The sequence below is a fragment of the Lepisosteus platostomus genome, chromosome 20, assembly GCF_059453375.1.
Source record: "Lepisosteus platostomus isolate fLepPlt1 chromosome 20, fLepPlt1.hap1, whole genome shotgun sequence".
Classification (NCBI taxonomy): domain Eukaryota; kingdom Metazoa; phylum Chordata; class Actinopteri; order Semionotiformes; family Lepisosteidae; genus Lepisosteus; species Lepisosteus platostomus.
This window is the reverse complement of record NC_142630.1, coordinates 2172122-2192391: the sequence shown is the minus strand read 5'-3', so window position 1 is coordinate 2192391 and position 20270 is coordinate 2172122. Positions and strand designations below refer to the sequence as shown.

The window sequence follows — 20270 nt, the reverse complement described above, 5'->3', positions numbered from 1 at the left end:
TTAAAAATGTAAAGTGGTGTAAGGCAATGGCTTAATAAGTACAGCATTGAATTATTTAGAAGTGTGCAGTGTAATAGTAAAGAAACACAATAATAAAGAAGTTTTTGTGTATCAAAAATGTGTATGTTCATCTTAAAACATGCTAGAATGTAAGCTGTATTATCCAGAACTGGAGATATTCCACACTTCTAAATTCTGCTGGGAAATGCAATTAATACGCAAAACCTTTCTGCTTATTTAGAAGCAGCTGTGTTGATCATTTTTAATTTATTGTGCAGTACTGTACAATACAGTACAGTACCTCAGTCAATACAGTTAGCGCCGTTTAATAATAATCCTATTTTTGAAATACATTTATGAGTTCAAGAAACTCATGGCATTGCATAATATCACATATATCGTTCATCCATCTTTTTTCTATCCACTCTATCCAATGCAGGAGAGCTGGAGCCAATCCCCACCATCAACTACTGCAAGACGGGGCACCAGTCCATCACGGGACACACACAGACACACACACTGAAGGTGCGAAGGTCTTCTAACTGCACTGTGTGGAGCCCGATCCTCACCAGAGTGAGAAGGGTCTGATCACTCCCTGTTTGGAGCCTTAAAGCTCACTCTGAGTTTCCTTGCCAACCTGTGCAATTTCCAAGGAGAAGAGTTGTGTGCTGATGCAGGAGTGATCTGAATTTACACACAGACTGAGTTCAGGACAACTGGAAGTAAGTAAGATGTTGTAGTAGCCCTGTCTTGATGAGCAGAAGGCATGTACCGACATATCGGCATCAGACAGGCAGAATAAGAGTCTTAACAAAGCAACGTTACACAGGTGGAAGAAAGGTACACATAGAAGTTTCCCTAACATGCGCTTCAAATTACATCACAGAGTCAAAATTAAAGCCAAGGTTCCTAGCTTCCATCCACCACAAGTTTAATTTCAGCACCATCACCTTTGCAATGCTGCTACAGGGAGGAAACCTTCATAAGCCAATTTGCTAGAATACAAACCTTATACTTCTAAAAATGTCTCTTTTATTAGGCAGCTGAGCTCCCTTTCATTCTAGCTGCCAAGTTTGTAAAAATCCGGCATTGCTGGCAGCTCACCTTCAGCTGAGGAACTCGAGAACTAGCAACAAGCACGGAAGTACCTGGCCTCCTGGCCTGCTTCCCAGCTCCCCCTCTCTCTCCATTTTGCTCTGGAGAGGACAGAATAATTATGAAGGGCGACGAGGGAATTGCTCAGTGAGTTTTGGAGCAGACAGCAGTGCATTAGCGAGATGTGGTCTGTTATTTGTTCCCATACTGGAGGCTTTGTCTGCGTTGACCCCATTGCAGCACTCAGTGACCAGCTTTAAAACAGCAGTCTGGCTGCAGGGTAATCCTGTTGGGGCTGTGGTTTTATGTCTCGTCGTCTGGATAACTGGTTCTGATCCTAGAGGGAAACTCATACGTAACAAAAAGAGTTTATTAATCATCTGAGAAATGAATCCCAGTCACCCCCAATTAAAAAAAAAAACTGTCTGGGAGACTATGTTGTTTTCCAAATAAAGCATGATCCAGACATAATGTTTATAAGTTACCTACTCTACAAACATGATAGATTTAAAACTATATATCTGAGGTACTGGGCAAACCTGAATTTTTACAGCAATGTAGGAGGTTGACACTTACATCCAAATGCAACTTACATTTGCACCCATCTATACAGCAAGGTATTTCACTGGCATAATTTAGGTGAAACAGCTTGTCCAAGGACACTGCAGTAGTGCCTTACCTGAGATCTGAAGCTTCCACCTTACACAAAATTTAATTCTGTTATGCATGATTTTACAAAAGGGATGCTAATGACGTGCCAGGTTTTGAATTGTATTATGAATGTTTCTCTTGGTCCAATAATAACCTGTTAGCCTTTTAGCCTGTTTCCAAATTCATTCATTTTTAGTGTTTAATTGGATCAACAATGTTAATAAGTAGACCTGTCTTTTTTGATTTATGAGTCAGACAACCAACATCTGTGTGCTTTTTATTACTGATAAGATTTTAAATATGATGTTCTATGATATGGACCTAATCACTAATTCTTAATTACATTTTTTCTTAATTGTTGGTGATAAGAAACCCAGTGTGAATGCAAAGAAGACAATTTAAAGATAATGTCATGTAAAGATAGGAAGAGCCTGGCTAGACTCACTCACTGTAGAAAAAGACCCTGAGTAATTGTTCCCAGAATGTCACATGAATGACATCTTCTGTTGCTATGCTACCAAATCGCTGACTGTCTTGCAACTGTTTGCTAATACAGAGCGCTTATACAAAACACAAAGCATGAATGTACAGCTGGGATTTTCAATATGTTGTTTTTGTTATTTTTCTAAATAAAACTTCTATTTCTAATGTCAAATTTTGAATAGGGAGGCTAGCACAAAATTGAACAGTATAGGGGGATTATATGACCACAGAGACCACATTGAGAAGAAACATAAGTTGCACTGGTCTAATTGTTTTAGTCCAAAGCAGTCTCTTCCTAGGGAAATCTGGGAAACATGCTGTATGAGCAGGTATTGGGTGAGGAGCTTTGTCACCGTCATAAATGAGCACATTTGGTAGTTTGTAGATAATTGATTGAAGGATCTCAAGCTTCTGTTGGAAGAAGCCAGGTTATGGGTTTCAGCAGCATGGCTGAGTAGGTTATATATAGGTTATTTATAGCACTGATATAAATTTGGAAAAGCAGTGGTTCTAGTACAGATTCCTGGAGTCTCCAAAGCCACTGTCACCCACACCAAAGTACTGAGAAAAAACATTCTCTGGGCAGTCTGCAGGACCAGAGGCGAGTATTTGAAATCACAGGGGTTTTTAACACCTTCCATCTGAAGGGTATTTATTGTAATCTTTTCTTTCTGTTATTCCTTCGATAGTTAATCATTCTGGATCACCAGAATCCTCCTTAACTGTCTGAGGAAACAGGACAGGGCAGTGTTGATTAGTTTTAGTATCTGGTAACCTGTGCACCTTTGTCGGGATGCTTTCCTTGGCAACAGTCTGGACCATTTAAACACTGAAGTCGTATTTATGAGATAAAAAGTTATCTGCTTAAAAAGCCACAGAAAGAAGAAAGAATTTTGGTGAGCAGTATCTTGCATGAAAGATTAGAGAACACTGATGGATGAAGATTAAACTTCATTGTGAATCAACTGCTGACTAAGCTAAGGACAATGCTCATAATCACTGAGGATAACGTAATTGAACCAACACTAATTATACCCAATTCAATCAAAAAGGACAATTAAAATAGACCTTCTCCCTCTCTTACATCAGGATGAGCTGTGAAAAAATGTTATATGTCAGCTAATTAAACTGCAATATTTTACATTGTAGTCTGACATTTTCTTAACCTAATCACTGGCCATCACACAATGCAACAGACCTTAATGGTGCTTAGGAACAAGTAATAGGTTTATTCCATGCTGAAAAGAGAAGAAAGAAAACACAACATTTCGGCCGTGGAGCCTTCTATAGTGCTTATACTCCAATTATCTACACAAACATTCTTTTAAATTAATTTTACATGCATTGTTTGTAATTCTATATTCTGTATCTAAAGGTTACATTCAATATTTGAAATACTCATTTGAGCTTTTTTGAACATATCCATTATTTGTTTAAAGTACAGTATGTGTGCTCTTCCAGTCCTCAACATGGGGTGTCCCTGCCTGCCAAGACATAAATAAACATGTAATCTGGCAGCAGCAGGGGCCTCCGTCATCATACCCAGTGTTGCCTAGTCAGCAGGTAGAAACACAAACTCTCAAACACGCAATGCACCCATGATGCCTACCATTCAATGTTTTACTTCTGAGAACTGTTTTTCTGACACCATACCCCAGGTTTAAACGGCAGAAAAAAAAGTAATTTAAAGGCTGTTAAAACAGAGAGGAAATTAAGAATATCTCTGGGTGGTGTATTTGATGACCATTTATCTCTCTCACTGTATTTCACCTGTCGATAACTGCGTCTCCTTCATGTGTGGTAAATCACTTTTAGATACTGGTTGTATTACACTGGGAGACAGCTCTGCGAAGCGGACTCGAGTGAGAGGAAGCTATTTGGTTGATTGCTCGTTTCCTTCTTGTGGTCAGTACTGGTTGTAACTGGGACCAAACCCCCCCCCCCAATTATTAAATCAACTTGAACCCCACCTCACCCCACTCTGGGACAAGGGGGGATTGAAAATAAAAAAAAAACGCATCACCAGCACACCTGCTATAAAACCACCTGACTATGGAGGCAACGTGCAAGCTCCACACAGACAGCCGCGCCCAGCAGGTAAAGAATGAACCCCTCAGACTGCGAGGCCGCAGTGCTGGCGGACGTGCCCCCCGAACGAAAGTGAAGGAGGAGCAAAAACTTTTTTTTTTATTTTCCTACGTAGCAGTTGCGCATCTTTCCCCGGCGGAGCACAGAGTGTGCAGCCTCGTCGCTCCTAAACCGCAACTCCCGACACCCCAGTTAGAGATGAGCTCTCGCAGGGGTGCTTTAGGATGAAGTCACACGCCCACAGTCCTTGCTACCTGCTTCTCGCTTCCGCAGGTTAATACTGAGCCCTCAGCCGCCACGTCAGTTGCAGAGCAAGGTGTTGCTAAGCCCGAAGTCTTCAAACAAACATCGCTCTCGGGTTCCCACCCAGGCGAACTCAGCGGGACAGATGTCGTCATCCACTCGGGGGCGGGGCTTCTGCCAGAGGACTGGAAATACGGATTGCGAGCAGCAGAGCTGTCACTGGGCGAACAGGAGAGAGAGAGAGACGAGCAGGGAAAGTCGCACCTGTTGAGTGACAGTTTCTCAGCTACAGGACAGGTCTTATTTGAAGAAGATCATTTTGTTGTTGGTGCTGCTGCTGCTGGAGCCGCGGAATGACGGATACTATTCTACCCAACGGGTGCAAGGACAACCAGGCTGGTGACGATGGCTGTTTTAAAAAGGTGAGCTAAAACTCTCGGGAAACTCTTTCTAAAAGTTTTTTATTCCTCTTCCCGTCCCGTCCAGTTTCTATCGCGGGCGGCAAGACGGCTATCGGAAAGGAGAGAGAGCGTCGCAGTTTGCTTTCGAAATCTTGACTTTGTTCATTTAACTGCGGTTGATTTGTGGATTGCTGTTAGGACAGTGGATAAATCCAGCCCTTTCCCTTTCCACAGACCACAAAGCAAGTCCGTTTGTACTATTGTTCTAAACTTGGGTCACCTTACACTCCTGTCCTTACGGACAACTTTTCTCCATGACCTAGGAGTCGCAACAGCGATATATATATACATGAGACCAAATGTTGAGTTCTCAACTAAAATCTTTGTTAAGGGGGTTTATTGTTTTAATCCTGTGTTATGTTATGAGTAATACTGTTCCAATATTAACAGTGCGTTAAGATGTATTCGTTATAAACATAATAAAACGGCGCAATCCTGTGTCACTCCATGTACTGAAATGTGGAAAAGAAAAGCGTCCTCAGTTCGGTTCGTATTTTATAGCTTTGGTGATGTCACGTCCCTCCAAGGGCAGTTTTGCTAGAAATGCCCACCTGCGCACCCTGGCCGCCGTGCTCCGGGAGTGGGCGCACCTGTGGCGCACGATACGGTCCCCGCTCGCAGGGCGTGGCTCGCCGCGCTCCTCGGGTCTCGCAAGGTGCGTCGCTCCTTCACGGGCGTGACGCACCCCAAGAAACGGCATATTCGGGATTCCTCGAGTGACTGGCTCGGCCCCTTTTCTCCTTCGCAGTGGGAGTTCACTGAAACTCGGCTGGCGTGCGCCACCTGTCGCGGTCTGTCCTCAGGTTTGGCGATGCGGTCAGTGTACCCACGGTGTTGAAAGGTCACCTCGGCAGTTTAGTCTCATAAAGAGAGGGTGGAAAGGGAACTGAAATCACCACGCACACTTTCCTTGATGTGGATTGGTGGTTCCTGCTGCTGTGAGTCTTCTCAATAATAGTTATTCTAGTTATGAAATCCTACAGTTATAATTTCATTATTCACACCTGAAGAAGGCTCCACGGCCGAAACGTGTTTTCTTTCTTCTTTTTTTTTCAGCATGGAATAAACCTATTACTAATTTCATGATTATCATCAAAGTGCATTTTTCTTGACGTAAAGCACGAAATGAATGTGCAAATATTTCACTAGAAGAATTCAAGCAAATATGGATATTTTTAATTTTGTTTTGCAAGCATGTGGTGTTGAATGGGTTAAAAAAATACCTGGGATCGGCCTGTTGGCGCATTTTCACAGTCACCTAACAACAGCACGGCTGGCTTGTACTGTAGCCCTGAGCATTTGGAGAAAGAAGGTGGCTGGGCAGGTTTTATGAATTAGGAACTCAAGTGTGGGACAGCCTGTTCTGAGGGAATATCGCAAAACAAACTTCAGAACATCGATCTGACCCCAATGTACGCGTTCAGCTTCAGGCGCCTCGGCCCAGTTGAGAAGCGGGTCACAGTCGAGGTTACAGTTTCAGGGCGGAGTGGCACCTGTTCCGCTTGGCGGTTTTTAAGCAACAGTGAGCGCATATTTCTCCCAGCGATGACAAAATCTGGGTTACTAATGAAGTACTTACGGAATGCTGACGGATATCGGGGATTGACAGGGCAGGGCTGTCTGATAACAGAGTCTAATAAAGGGCGCAGGAGTATTTCAGAAAGAACATGCCGGATAGGGAGAACTGACAGAGAATTATGGATTTTAGATACCACAGGTTTTTTTTTTTTGCTTTCCAAATTCCACAGAGAATACACGCAGTACATGAAAGACACGACCGGAATTATTAAACGGCGCTTCGTCGTTACTCAGGACTTATCTTTTTAAGAAGTCCAGATCTAGGAAGAGAGAAGACGGTTTCGTACTTTCTGAGGAGAATCATGTGCTCACATCTATTTTAGGGCGTAGGGTAGCTCTTAATTTTCCGGTCAAGGCTCTGTCAGAAACGTTTGCACAGTATTGAATATTTCTGCAAACTTGGTGGTGTTTTGCTGAATTCCATATGGCTTCACTGCGTGATCTCACGGACGTTTTTTAAAGAAAGCAGTATTGTACTGTTCCTGGTTTAACACAACAATAACATTCTGTTCCACTATCAAACTAATTCTGCTGTATCTGAGTTGCCCAACGTTATAACAAATTAAAAGATATTATGTATTGAGCCCATTTAAATTAAACTGACAAAATATTAGCTCTAGCTTTAGATTCAATTTTACTTGTGTGTTGTCTTTCGGTGGCCCATACAGAACACACTCTTCCTCCACTGTAAGGGTGCTGCCTTGAGGTAGTACAGAACCTCAGGACACTCCACCATTCTCAAAAGTGCAAAGTGTGAAACTGGAATAACCGGAAACTGCAGGCATATTATTGTGATTTATGAAAACTGTACAGCCTAAAAAAACAAATAGAAAAATGTTAATTCCATGCCGAAATGAAAAGAAAGGAGACACAATGTTTTGGCTGTGAAGCCACTCACCTGAAGAAGGCTCCATCGCGAAAATATTGTGTCTCTTTTCTTTTCATTGTAACAGGGGATAAACTTTTACCTGTTCCTTTGCAGCCTACGCATGCTGATGCAGCTCTCTACTCAGACTTCTTCATAAAAACGAATGCCACTCAATGCTGTCGTAAATATTGCCTTCTCATCAATGTAGCAAGCTCGAAGAAGTTGCTTGGGAATTGACCTTTCGGCATACTACAGACATACTCAATTGCAACAGTGCCTTTTAATTAGCAATACTGCAGAAGAAGGGTTTTACAGGTAATGTTACGGGGACTGAGGAGGATTTGTTAGAGCCAGAGTTCCGCTTGGGTTATTTTTCTGTTCCTGCTGCACAACATGGCTTTGTCCAGGGTGTTGTTATGAGCAGAGAAAGGGTCTTTTGTTCCATACCTGCACACTGTATGTGAACTGTGTCTGGCATTAGGCCTTCTCCACTTCCTGTACCAATAACTGTTCCAGGCCTGGTCGGAGCAGAGCTGACCCAGAAGTGCGCTGATGGCACTGATGTGTGCTTTACAGAGGCCCCATCAGAAGAGACACAAGTGCTGGTGCCGGGTGCACCTCCGGGTGAAAACCCAGCAGACTGAGTTGTACGTAACTGCTGCTTGTTAGGGGCCTTGCGTGTCGTCTTTTTAACTTCTGTATCCATGAAGGATCCAGGGCTTGAGGAAACAATCCATATGTTTCCCGTTTGAACGTGGGAAGCTGAAATCTGCCTGCTTTTTTTTTGTGTGCCTTTTCTCCGAAATGCCACAGCCATGTTGCGCAACTCTGATTTGGAAGCGGACGAATGTGCTCGTTGCGACCCAGACTGGTTTGGTCTGGGATGACGGATTGTGCGGTGCGATGCGGTCGCTCTTCTGAGTCCTCCAGCCCCCTCCACCCCCTGCTGTCTCCGCTGGTGAACAGTTCTCCTCTTGCTTTGCCCTCACACACACACAGCTCTCCAGACGCTGACGTACAGCAGACTCTGCCCAGTGCCTCCTCAGCATGAAGCCGCAACACAAATTGACAACATCTGCACTGGCTGCCGGGAGGCGGACTGTGTTCTGCAGTCTGCTGGAGAGCTGCAGCGCAGTCCGTATGACTGCTGTCCTGAGAGAAAGACATGCAAGTACCTCTTCTGGTGAATTGCACAGGAACTGAAAAATTAGTGGAAGGGCAAAAGCCCAGTAGGAGGTTTACCACTGAGTAATTATTATTTTTTATACAGTACAGTAGAGAGTGTGCCGTTCTGGTGTGTTTCTTTCATGTAGTCATCTGGTGTTTATAGTTGCTGTGTGCACAGGATTTGCCAGGTATTTAAAGTTTTACAAGCCAGATTCTCTTTTCCTTTTCCTTTAAAGCAAAGTTTGTATGTCTGTTCTAACTGAAGCCAGCTTTTCACTAGCTGAAGGGGTATAATGCACACCACCAATCCCTTGTTAACAGGTTTGGGGCAGTGTAACATCTTTATTTTTGAATTTTTGTCTGGTTTTAATTGGCCTTCAGACATGACTTTTGCTTATTAGTGTTAATTGCTCCCTACCTCGGACCTGGCTGACTTTGTTCTTGCTCAGAGTGCTTACAAAAAAGTCTCTCGGGCGCAGGATGTGCCAGTAGTCTGTAGTGTACATTACCCTTTGGAGTGTAATGGCCAGTGGATTATTTTCTCTGATTACGGTGGAACATTCATTGCTAAGAATGTAGTAAACTTTTCAAGACAAACTGCTTTCTACTCTTTATGTGTACAGTATGTCATTCAGTCTGGCTGAAAGCTGTGTAAAGCCAAAATGAGATTATGCTAATTTCTTTGTGGCTTTAAGATAAGTACAGTACAACACTAATGTACTCAGACAGAAGTATTACAGTACTAAGACACGCAGGGTCTGGTGTTCATAGTGGTTCACTCATCACTGTTTTTTTAACCCTTTCACAGTTAGTATTGTTTTGTTAATAACCAGTTGAGTCCAAACCTGTTTGTCACCAATAGCCGTCACATTAGACAAACAGAGTTTTGCTGAAAGATGTTAATTGCCTGAGGAGATCCACTAATGCCTTTCATTATCTCAGTTCACAGTTTGAGCGCAACAATAAACTGTCTTTTCACAATAACAAAGTTAAATTAAGACCAACTACATACAGAGTGGATTGCTACCCGCACAGACTATTAGAAAAGTGATAAACAAGAGGCCATTTTGGCACATTTAGCCCTATGGTAGTTAGCAGTTGATTGATCCAAGGATCTCAGACATTTATCAAAGGAAGTCAGGCTGTATCAGCTTCAAAACAGCATGGTTGAGTAGCTTGTTCCACACTCCCACTACACTTTGGGTAAAGAAGTCCACCCTGTTCTTGGTTTTAAATGCTTTCATGTTTCGCTGCTGATTATGATTGCCACTGGATTGAATTTGTTGGTGGCTTGGGGGTTTGAGAACTTGAATCTAGTCTCCTCATAGTTTGCTCTGTGCAGGACAGAAAAGGCTGTGTTCCTTCACCTACAGCGGTATTCTATAATAGTATACTTTGCTATAGAAAAGTATTGAATCAGGCATTGATATGAAGCAGTAGCCTACAGTAGTCAACACGGGTAGGACAAAGGGCTCTGTGCCCTTTTCCTTTGGTGTTTGTTTGTTTTCTTCTTTCCTGACACTGATTAACCAGGACAAGATCTGAACTGGCTTGTTCCTCCAACTAACAATTCTTAGCTCCTCTGTTAAACAGTATGTCTGAGTGTTTGTGTGCTCTTGGAATTGTTCTGACTCAACACATGTCAGCTCTGATCTTCACACGCATGCACGCACCCTCCTCAACTGGCTTTCCACTTCACATAATTGCAGGTGCCTTCATCTGCGTATTATTAATTCTTATTATTAATAATAATTATTAATTATTAATTCTTTCTGGTGGCAGATATAGTCACACGTATTGCTTCATCTAGTTATGTTGTCTGTAAGGGTATATTAGCAAGCAGCTGCTGTGTATTGATGCCAGTGGAAGTTTGCTGTTGACCATCTCTGCCCTACTTCCAGGTTTTAATTAGTCTTTCAAAATTTCTTGATAAAAGGGAAAAGCAGAAATTCATATATAAGTACATGGCAGAACATATCCACCAAAAAAAAAACTCTTAAATGCGGTTTTTACTGTGCAGGTCTCTTTTTGATCTTCTTAGAAATCTGATCCATGGGAATGGAAGTCTAAATATTTAGTAAAATAAATGTGTGTTTTGTCATTGTTAGTAAAATGTCCCAAATGCTGAATTATACCAGAACATTCTGGAAATTTCTTTTTATCTCCTACTGAGAAGTGAGGGATGACTCATGCACTTCACCTTCTTTATTATCGCACAATTATTTAATGTTTGTTACCATGTGATTACACAACGTGGGTATCAGAGCAGGCAGGGGCGTGGATGAACTTCATTGTGAAGCTGCCATCTCTGGTCTCATTTCCTTTATCAGATTTTGGGGCCTGCTTAATGTCTTTTCGCACGCTGAGCACACAAATGAGGGGTGAGGGGGTTGCATTCGAAATTCTCCCACAGACAGGCATCTTTATCCAAAGGAGGCTGTACCAAGTTAGTCACTCTCCTAACGTGGCCACAATTTTCCATAAACTTACTACAGTGCTTCCCAGTTCTGTGTTTTTAAAAAGCCCTGTTTTCACCACTTTGTACACCACAATTATTTTATTTTGTGAGAGAGACTGAAGATACTCAGAAGTTTCTAGCTACTACGACTGTAAGTTGTTTTAACACTAACTGTAAAATCCACGGCTATAATACCTTTTATACATAAAGACCATTGAATATACACTTTATGGCTTCTGTTGGTTTGGTTCTGTTTTTATAATTTGCTACATGTTTTAGGGGAAAAATAAATAATCCCCTAATACAGTGTATAACTCACACATTAGGTACTGTATGCCACAAAGGTTTTCAGAGCAAAAAGGGTTAAAAGTAAACTAAGATGACTGGATAAGGAAGTGACATTATCTCCATTTTTAAAGGACACAGAGACGCCTCTGACAGGTATGAGCGCACACAACAGGGATGTGTCGAGAAAGAGGGGGAAGAGAAACAGTTCACACAGGATCCCTCTGTCTCAGCAGGCGTTACAGTGATGGACGTGATCTTTTATGAGCCTTGCAGGATACTGCAACAGGCGGGTCTGTCACCTGTCTCCTGTTTTCATTGCTGGCCTCTTGTCCCCATGGCCAGCACACAGGCCATCACAGATGTGCACCTGGGACTCAGAATCCACATTTCAAAACCCATTTGCTTAAACGGGCTTTATTATTGTGTATATTAAAATAAATTAAACTTATTATTACACTTCAATTGTATTAACAGAATATAAGACATTAGAACACAATACATGACATCTATGAATTATAGATTTGTAGTATTAAAGGTATTAATACTGTAACGCAACGGGGGCTCAGGCAGGCGCCCTGGATTAGGTCGGCCCCCCACCGTCGGAGGCTCGAACCCGGGACTCCCGCGTCTCTCTGCAGTGACCCAGCCCCGTGAGCTAAAGAGAGATCTCTCTACAGCCCAGTAGCTGTAGTCCTGCTATCACAGGGAAGGGCGGCGACGTCACCTGCTCTGGTACGCCGGCTCTTACACAGTGCCTGTCGGCCGTAAGCGTTACACTACTATTAATAGGTATTCTTATTAATACCCTATTAATAAGTATGAAGGTAATTGCATTACATTTATTATATAACCTGAAATTCCAATGAAAAGGCTTGGTTTGTGTGTCAAGGCAGTTACTGGTTTAGGCCTGCCCATATGAGATTCACCGCAGCAATACTGCAATCAGTTCACCTGAGCCCATAAGGCAAGTTACAAACCACTCGAGTCGTAGGGCATGTGGCTCAGCTTGCCCATTTTGAAACATATGCATCCCGGAGTCTCATCTAGTGCGTTGATTATTGATATAGGCTTTAATCACATGCTTATGTAGCTTGTTCCATACTCCCACAATCCTTTGTGTAAAGAAAAGCGTCCTTTTCTGTGGTTTAAATGCACTTCCACGTAGCTTTCACCCGTGTCCCCTGGTTCCGGTTTCAGTGTTCAGTGAAGAAGCCTGCTGTGTTGACTTTGAGGATTTTAAAAACTCATCGTTTGCGTTCTGTCTTCACAGGGCTGTAACCCCTTTGCCCAGACTGGGCGCAGTAAGCTGCAGAACAAGAGAGCCGTCTTGAACCAGCAGATCATCAAGGAGATGAGAATGAGGGCCGGAGCAGAAAACCTCCTGCGGTATGACCGTCTCTCAGCGTGTGCCCAGGGCTAACCTGGAAGGAACAAAAATGTTGGGTTTTTTCCAAGCATGTACAACACGGTTGGCATGTGCAGAAGAGTACCCCATGGGCACCCGAGGTGCCTTGTTTCCTGGGCGGGGGTGTTGGCTGGAAAGGCTTCTCGGGCCCCTAATCGTGCTGAAAAGTGCAGAGTAGAATGTGTACTGTGGACTGTGTTTTCATACTTGGGCTCTTTGGTGCAAGAACTGCAACATCTCGTTTCTGTAGAAGATGCCATGTTGAAGGGCAGGGATCTCTCACAGCTTTAAGCCCCTGGGTTTGTCTCTGCGGTGCCTCCTGTGTGTCCTGTCGGTGCTGATGTGGGTTATTGCCGAGTGCTCTGGCTCTCGTCTGAGCGCCAGCCCCTGTCTCCCCGTGGGTGCTTGCTCTGTCCTGTCCAGGGCGCGTCTCACTCTACTCTATGGTGGTGTTGCGGCATTCTGTCAGGAGGGAGTTCAAACTGTAACTGCAATGCCTGTTTTCACAAGAAAGGGTACTTTCTGAAGGAAGGGAAGAATCCACCTTTGTTTTCACACAATGCCTCCTGTAAATAGCACTGTGTCAAGGTTTAGTCCTCCAGCTCCAGTCTGTTTCTCGGGCTGGACCAGAAAAATGCGTTTTTTGTTCATGTTCAAAACAGCACTCTGGTCTCCCTGGAAAGTTTTAAACACTCATGGGAAGTCTTTTTTTCCCCTCGAGCTCCTCGATTGTGGGAGATGAGATGAATGTGTTCCGGGTTTCAGACATGCGTCTCACATCCCAGGCTGCTCCTTCGCCCCTCTGGGACTGTTCATCCGGAGGGGTGGTGATATTCGTGGGGGAGATGTTGCAAATGTGTTCCTGAAGCACAAAGACTGCAGAGCATAGAAACCACGAATATCGATTCAGCCTCATTGTTCCTTGGCTGTGATCAGAAACATGTTTCTGCAGAAGATGATTTATTTAGAAGGACCAAAGTGAATGATTCTACTGTGTCTGATTCAAACGTCTGATTTTGGAAATCGTAACAATTGTGCAAAAACAATGCAAAGTTCACGTCAAAGTGAATAATTAAAGGACAGAGTAGGTATAATCAATTCATTTTGTATTCATTATATTTCTATTTGAAGAGGATCTCTTCAGAAGTATAATTTTACAGCAGATTCTTTGTAGTCTTTAAATGGCATAAATGCTTCCATTGTTAGTTGGTGCAGTATACCCCTTGGAGACATAGGTTTTCAAAACTTATATTAATTCACAGAGCAGGGTTAAAAGAAGCCAGCTCTCTTTATCCATATTTTCTGAGAAGCCCATGTCTCTAGGGAACACTACAAAAAGAACACATAAGTTAAGTTTGTTTAGGCCTCCAGTGCTAATCTTGGAAGTAACACCCATCATATTGACATTTTTTGGTTTCATTACGTTGAGTAAAATAAGTCATACTTATGGTGCTGGTTTCTGAATGTTTGCTGAAGTATGTATTGCACACACCTATTTATTTTAAGGTCAGTATATGACAAATGTGTGTATGTCACCAATAGTTACAAAACTGCGCAAGTGGGTAAAGAGCCTTGTTTAAGTTTGTTTAAGGGCTTCAGCTGGGCTTGGAACCCACAACCTTCCATCATGCACTTGATGAGCTCCGGGCTTCTAGTTGTCTGCTGCTGCTTCTCCAAAGTCTCAGTGGTCTCCGTTAACCTAATATACACAAAGCCATGTGACTTACTAGCAAATTAGCTGCAGAAACTAAGCTGATTGGGCCATTGCTGTAGCACATTATTATTATTATTATTATTATTATTATTATTATTATTATTATTTTCTGCAAATCCACCTGGATGATGCGACTGTAGCCAGAGTGCACCAGTGCGCTCCCCGCACACCAGCTCTCAGTGGGGAGGAGAGCAGAGTGATGAAGCCAGTTCAGAGATGGGGGTTATTAGGAGGCCATGATTGGTAAAGGCCAGGGGGGATTTTGGCCAGGACGAGAAACATCCTGGAATTTTTTATGACCACAGAGAGTCCGAACCTTGATTTTCGTCTCGTCCAAAGTATGGCACCTTTTTACAGTATAGTGTCCCCGTCACTATACTGGGGTATTAGGACCCACACAGACCCCAGGGTGAGCGCCCCCTACTGGCCCCACTAACACCTCTTCCAGCAGCAGCCTTAGTTTTTCCCAGGAGTCTCCCATCCAGGTAGTATATTGTATAGCTACGTACAAGAGTTTTTTAATAAACATTCACACACAGAGACAATTTTTAGACAGTGGTTCTTTACATTTCTCATGGCCACATAGAAATGTGTTAATTGTTCCAGTTCCCAGGGGAGGCAGCCTCTTGTCAACGAATTTATGTCATGTTTTTTTTTTCTCGTCAGTGACCTGTTTCAGAGAAAATAGCAACTGCTTGCAATTGTGTGTGAAATTTGACCCCAAATCACATTTCTCAGGCAGGAAGGGGGCTTGTGTCATTCTTGAGGTGCTGCCTTCAAGATGGAGAAGTTACTTCAATAATTAAATTAAGAGGGAAATTTAAATAGGACAGATTGTGCAAGCCCAGAGTGGACATCCACTACACCCCCTAGAAATTTACAACATCTTGCCTTTATCTGAAGGACAGTACCTCCAACAGCACACTGTGCCCTGTTTCATACTGGGATCCAGAGGAAAGAGCGCCACCTACTGGTCTCCCATTATCTCTTACGGCAGCAGTGTGGTTTCCTTGGAGGTGTCCCATCGCAGTACTGATCTGGTCTTCTCAGATCTGGTCTTAATGCTGGTGGTATTGCCCATGATGATCAGATAATGCATTTGTTGTCTCACTGTTCTATGGAAAGAAATAGTTACAGTGATCCCACTGAACCTGTTATTCAAGTTGAGCGATCTGCCCTGGAAAATTCGTCCGGCTCTGAAAAACAAATGAGAATGTCTGTTTGTGTACGCTGGCTGCACCTTCCTTGAAATGCACTTTCAAAACCAGGAGAGCAAAGCTTTATTGTCAGTCTTCCATAAAACATTTTATAGTGTTTAAATACTTTCTCTTATTTAGGTGCTGGAATTTTAAATGTGTAGAATATGTATGTACAATGACAACATTTAAAACAGCACACAGTTAAGCATGCAGAAAAAGAACCTGCAAAAATTATGTTGCAGTACAAAGGGTTTCTTTTTTTATTCTTATGAACTTTTAGCATCAGATTTGATGATAAATACTCTCCCTTCCCCCCCTCCCCCCCAAAAAAACACAGTTTCATCTCCTAGCAGCATTACTGTACCGGCATAAAGTTTTGAACATATATTTGGCATGCAAGTTTTATCGCACCCTTGGTATGAGCACACAAACCTGCCTGAAGAACAGAGCAGGAGTGGTGATGTTTTATCTGCGTTTGATTAACATATCGCTGACTTTGGAACACTTAGCTTTCAGGCTTCAAAGCCCTTTGCATTCCTTACCATATTTCTCAGCTCTGACAGGCGGTTTAGAAAGCATTCCTCATCATTGCCTACGTTTAATATCAGCAAACAGGTTGTAAACTAAGGACTGCTGACAATTACAGTGTTAAAATTATGTTTTATTTGCATCTGGGTAATGTAAAGGTGTATCAGAATTGCCAAACATCAGAACTTCGGTACATTATGAAGCCCAAAGTCGCTTATCTGTTATTCAGGGAGCTGTGCAGACGCTTTGAATTCAGAATGTCTCTTTGCGCTGCTGTGCTTAGATTCCTGGTCCTGTTTTATGATTGCACTTCTTCGGTTTTGTTCTGATTAGTTCGAAGTGGATGAAAAACAAAGGTGGCCTTGATACTCAGTAGCAGGGAGATATGGGACTTCTGTCCTACGCCTTAAGAGTCAGATGCTGTGTTTCAGCAGGTGTGCTGGACTTTTCCACTACTTTTTTAGGACCCCTGGTGAACACAAAGGAAACTGCTGTACTGTACTGGTTTTTCAGCTGGCAAACAAAACCTGACTGAGGAGTCACTCCCTGTAACAAATGACAGGCCTGTGATGTCCCTGAAGCGAAATGTGGTCTATTTGTAATTACAATCATAAGGAAGGTAGGCTGATCTGTTTAGGGCTGTCTCCATTCTCTTATGCTCTGGGATTGTAACCCTTGATGTTCTGTTACTCTGCCATACTCCATATTCTAGTCAGTCAAGGATACAGCACAGGGTCATGGTGGACAAGTTCTGTTGGTGGAAGTTTGCATGTGGAGGTCCGGCCAAAATGCACTATTGCTGGAAAATGGCTGTGGCCCTGTTCCTCTTAAGTCCAGGCTTCTTTCTAAGTCTTGGTCCTACTGCATTGTTTAAGTAGCGCAATAATTCTCAGTGTCTGAGGGGAAATGATCAATCAGGTAGGTTTTCTTGAGGAACAAGGAGAAACACTGAGAGCTATTCGGAATGTTGTTCTGTTCAACAGCAACAACATATTCATCATTGTAATATGGCTGTATGTTTAGAAAACAATCCACATTCACTGATCGGGAAGAATCAATAAAGATAAGTAAAGATTCAATTTGTATTTGTGGTTGAAAGTTGGCTCTCAGAGAAGTTTCAGGACCTGCTGCCTCCTGATTGGGTTGGGTAGCGGCAGGAATGTTCCCTGCTCTTCCTGTGCTCTGTTGTGCTCCGGTCTCCTGAGAGAGCTGGATCTGCCAAGCACATCGTCCAGCAGATGTTTAGCAAAAACCTCAAGCAAACCGCATGAGAGCGAGAGTTCATGAAAATGTTGACCTTGAGATTATGAGACATACCATTTGAAGACTGGCATTTATTTCAAGGATCTAGCTGGCTGGGACTTAGCTTAATTTTGAAATCCCGGGCCGGCGGGCAGTTGTTTATTTGACTTGACAAGGTAGTTACCTAGGGAGATGTATAGTTAAAACAGTGGAAGATGTTTACTTTTGATTTATTGGTTTCTGTGCCTTGTTCTTTCAGGGTGTTGTCATGAAACTGCATTTTAATGGAAAAAAAATCCACTAAAGACTCCAAAGCCTATCAAAGCCTGCACCTAGTTATGCTTTTTCCCCTCCCCTGTAATGCAGACACATCAGGAATTCTATGAAAGCAGACTGGAGAAGGGGACGAGAGTGCTATCTGCTTCAGTTATGGGTTAAGATAGGGAAGCAAATGTTTCAGTCATTTCAGATGAAAATTTGCAAAAATGTGCAGTGCAGTGATTCATGTCAGTGCTGACCACGTTTAGCTGATTTGCAGAGGATGGCAACAATGAGGTTTGTGAATTCAGTTGTTTGGTCAACCCCAAATTAAGGTGAAGAGGAGGCGTGATTCTGGTGGTGAGTTAGTGGGCTAACATGGTTACATCCAGGTGGGGCTGCACACTGGTGGTGGAGGAGGGGTTCCCCATTACCTGTTAACGCGCTTTGAGTGGAGTGTCCAGAGAAGCGCTATATAAGTGTAAGCAATTATTATTATTATTATTATTATTATTATTATTATTATTATTACTGCAGCCCCCCTTTAATGAAGGGTGCCTGCTGGGCTGGTGCCTGCTCTGGCCATTGTGAACTATGAACTGTGGTAGGTTGGTTTTGACAGCTTCCAACAGGTGTTTGAAATTTTAGGTTCCTGTGCTTGGGATTCTGTTACGGACTGGCTGGCAGTAGGTAAACTAAGGTGATGGTTAAATCATCGAGTTGTCTAAACAAGCGTGAGTTTGCCTCTGGTTCTTCCCTAACAAAGGCCAATTTAGTGGCTTAGTCTGTGACGCAAGAGCCGCTACCCTCTGTGATGCTGCATGATTTCTCTGGGCTAGTGGTTCTGTGCAAGCAGAGCATCCAGGCATGATCAAGCCTGTCTGGCATTCCCAATGTTGCTTTTAATTTGTAGTAAAGAAAAATGAAATGGGTATACAATTATATAGAGGACATTGCAGCTTTTCCCAGTGGATAAAGTTCTGTTGAGGTCCCATACGAACGGTTCAGTAAGGATTCAGTTCCTCCATCTTGCACCCAAGATCTTTCCAGAAGCAATCGTTTGATGAGAAGGGAAGGAATCCAAGTAAAATACTCTCATTACGGAGGACATCTCTCAGGAGAGCACCAATCTAGTGTGATTTATTAATGAACCTGTTAGAAATTGAGCCTACTTCTTGGTACTTTCTGAAGTATGTGCTTCATTCCTGTCCTTTTGGTTCCGGGTGCCATCCACACAGGCTCCCTGCAGGCTTGTCAGTAGAGAGAACTCAGTGACATTCTGTCATTCTGAATGTCGTTTCGACAGTATCTCCTGTTTCTCATGGGAACATCGGATTTTTAAAGAAACAAGTATTAAAATTTCAGTTATGTTCCGGTTGAACAGAAATTCTAAACCTTGAATTGTCTGTGCTCAGCACACATCTGGCTCACAGCATATCTGATTTCCAAAACCGATAAGACAAAACAGATAAGTTTGTACCGCGCACCTTATTTCATTTAAAATGGATCTGTTGGTTGCTTGTGATGATTCTCTTGTAAATGATCATGCTTACCCTGTGTTCTCTTTATGAAATATATTCCTTCTCGTGTAATTACATACCCTTTATCACAAAATGAAACTCAATACTGTGCCCATACATACATAAACCGAACGAGAAATTAAACGTTTCCTAACTTGTGGTGGCATTAAATCAGATGACAGAGGGGAGAATATGAAGCCTATTTCGATGGGGAGGCAGCACATTCATTCTCATTATCTGCTACAAGGACCTGAGAAGCAAGAGCTGCTTATCCTTCAGCTTCCTCCTGCCTTCCTTGGCGCTGGCAGGGCTCTTCTTCAGAGGCAGGCCCATCCCATTCCAAGCCTCACACTTTGTTTTCTTCCTCTCGCTTTGTTTCCAGGGCAACCACCAACAACAAAGTGCGGGAGATGGTGGTGCTGGAGCTGAGCTATGTGAACTCCAACCTGCAGCTGCTCATGGAGAAGCTGGAAGGCCTCAACAGCTCCGTGGAGGTCTACCAGAACGTGCAGTGAGTCCCCCCGCCGCCCCGGCTGTGTCCCACTCGTCCTCCGCGCACTCCCGCGGGGAGACACCGCGGTGAAGCAGCAGACGCCTTCCTTCACACAAAGTCGAGAGGGTTTGGGATGATTGAAATATCCCGGCTCAGGTGCCTCCGTGCAGCTGCAGTACCGAGGGTTGCAGAAACTGTGTGGAGCACTGTTGACAGGCTTCAAGTGCTCAGGAGAGCCTGCAGGCACGGAGCCTTGAGTGCCATGTCAGTTTTGCACTTTACTGTAATCCTTTCCCTGTACTTAAGAACATAAATTATTTTTGGTAAAACAAAAGCCTCACGACAGGATCCTTTTCTATAGAATTTCAGTGTTTTAAGGCAAAGTCAGAGTCACAAATTAATTTCAGGATTGGGTCTTAAGATCTTGGATTTATGATGGATTGCGAGGACCTTTAATAATAATAATCTTAATAAATTGCAGCCTTAATTTGTTGTAAAATGTAAAACCTAGGTATTGTACTGGGATGCCCT

At 43.1% G+C, this 20270-nt stretch overlaps 1 protein-coding gene across 2 annotated transcripts in view; it reads left to right on the top strand.

Annotated features, from left to right (window-relative positions):
- The first annotated feature begins 4724 nt into the window (after positions 1–4724).
- The window catches only part of rhpn2 (rhophilin, Rho GTPase binding protein 2), a 35015-nt gene continuing 19469 nt past the window's right edge, over positions 4725–20270 (top strand). The window contains exons 1-3 of one of the 2 annotated variants that reach the window (XM_088614485.1): positions 4725–4982; positions 12651–12766; positions 19629–19757. In XM_088614485.1, coding sequence (XP_088470611.1) covers positions 4914–4982; positions 12651–12766; positions 19629–19757 — 314 coding nt within the window. In that variant the 5' untranslated portion in view covers positions 4725–4913. The remainder of the gene's footprint in view (positions 4983–12650; positions 12767–19628; positions 19758–20270) is intronic. The other variant, XM_088614484.1, reaches the window with a different exon arrangement.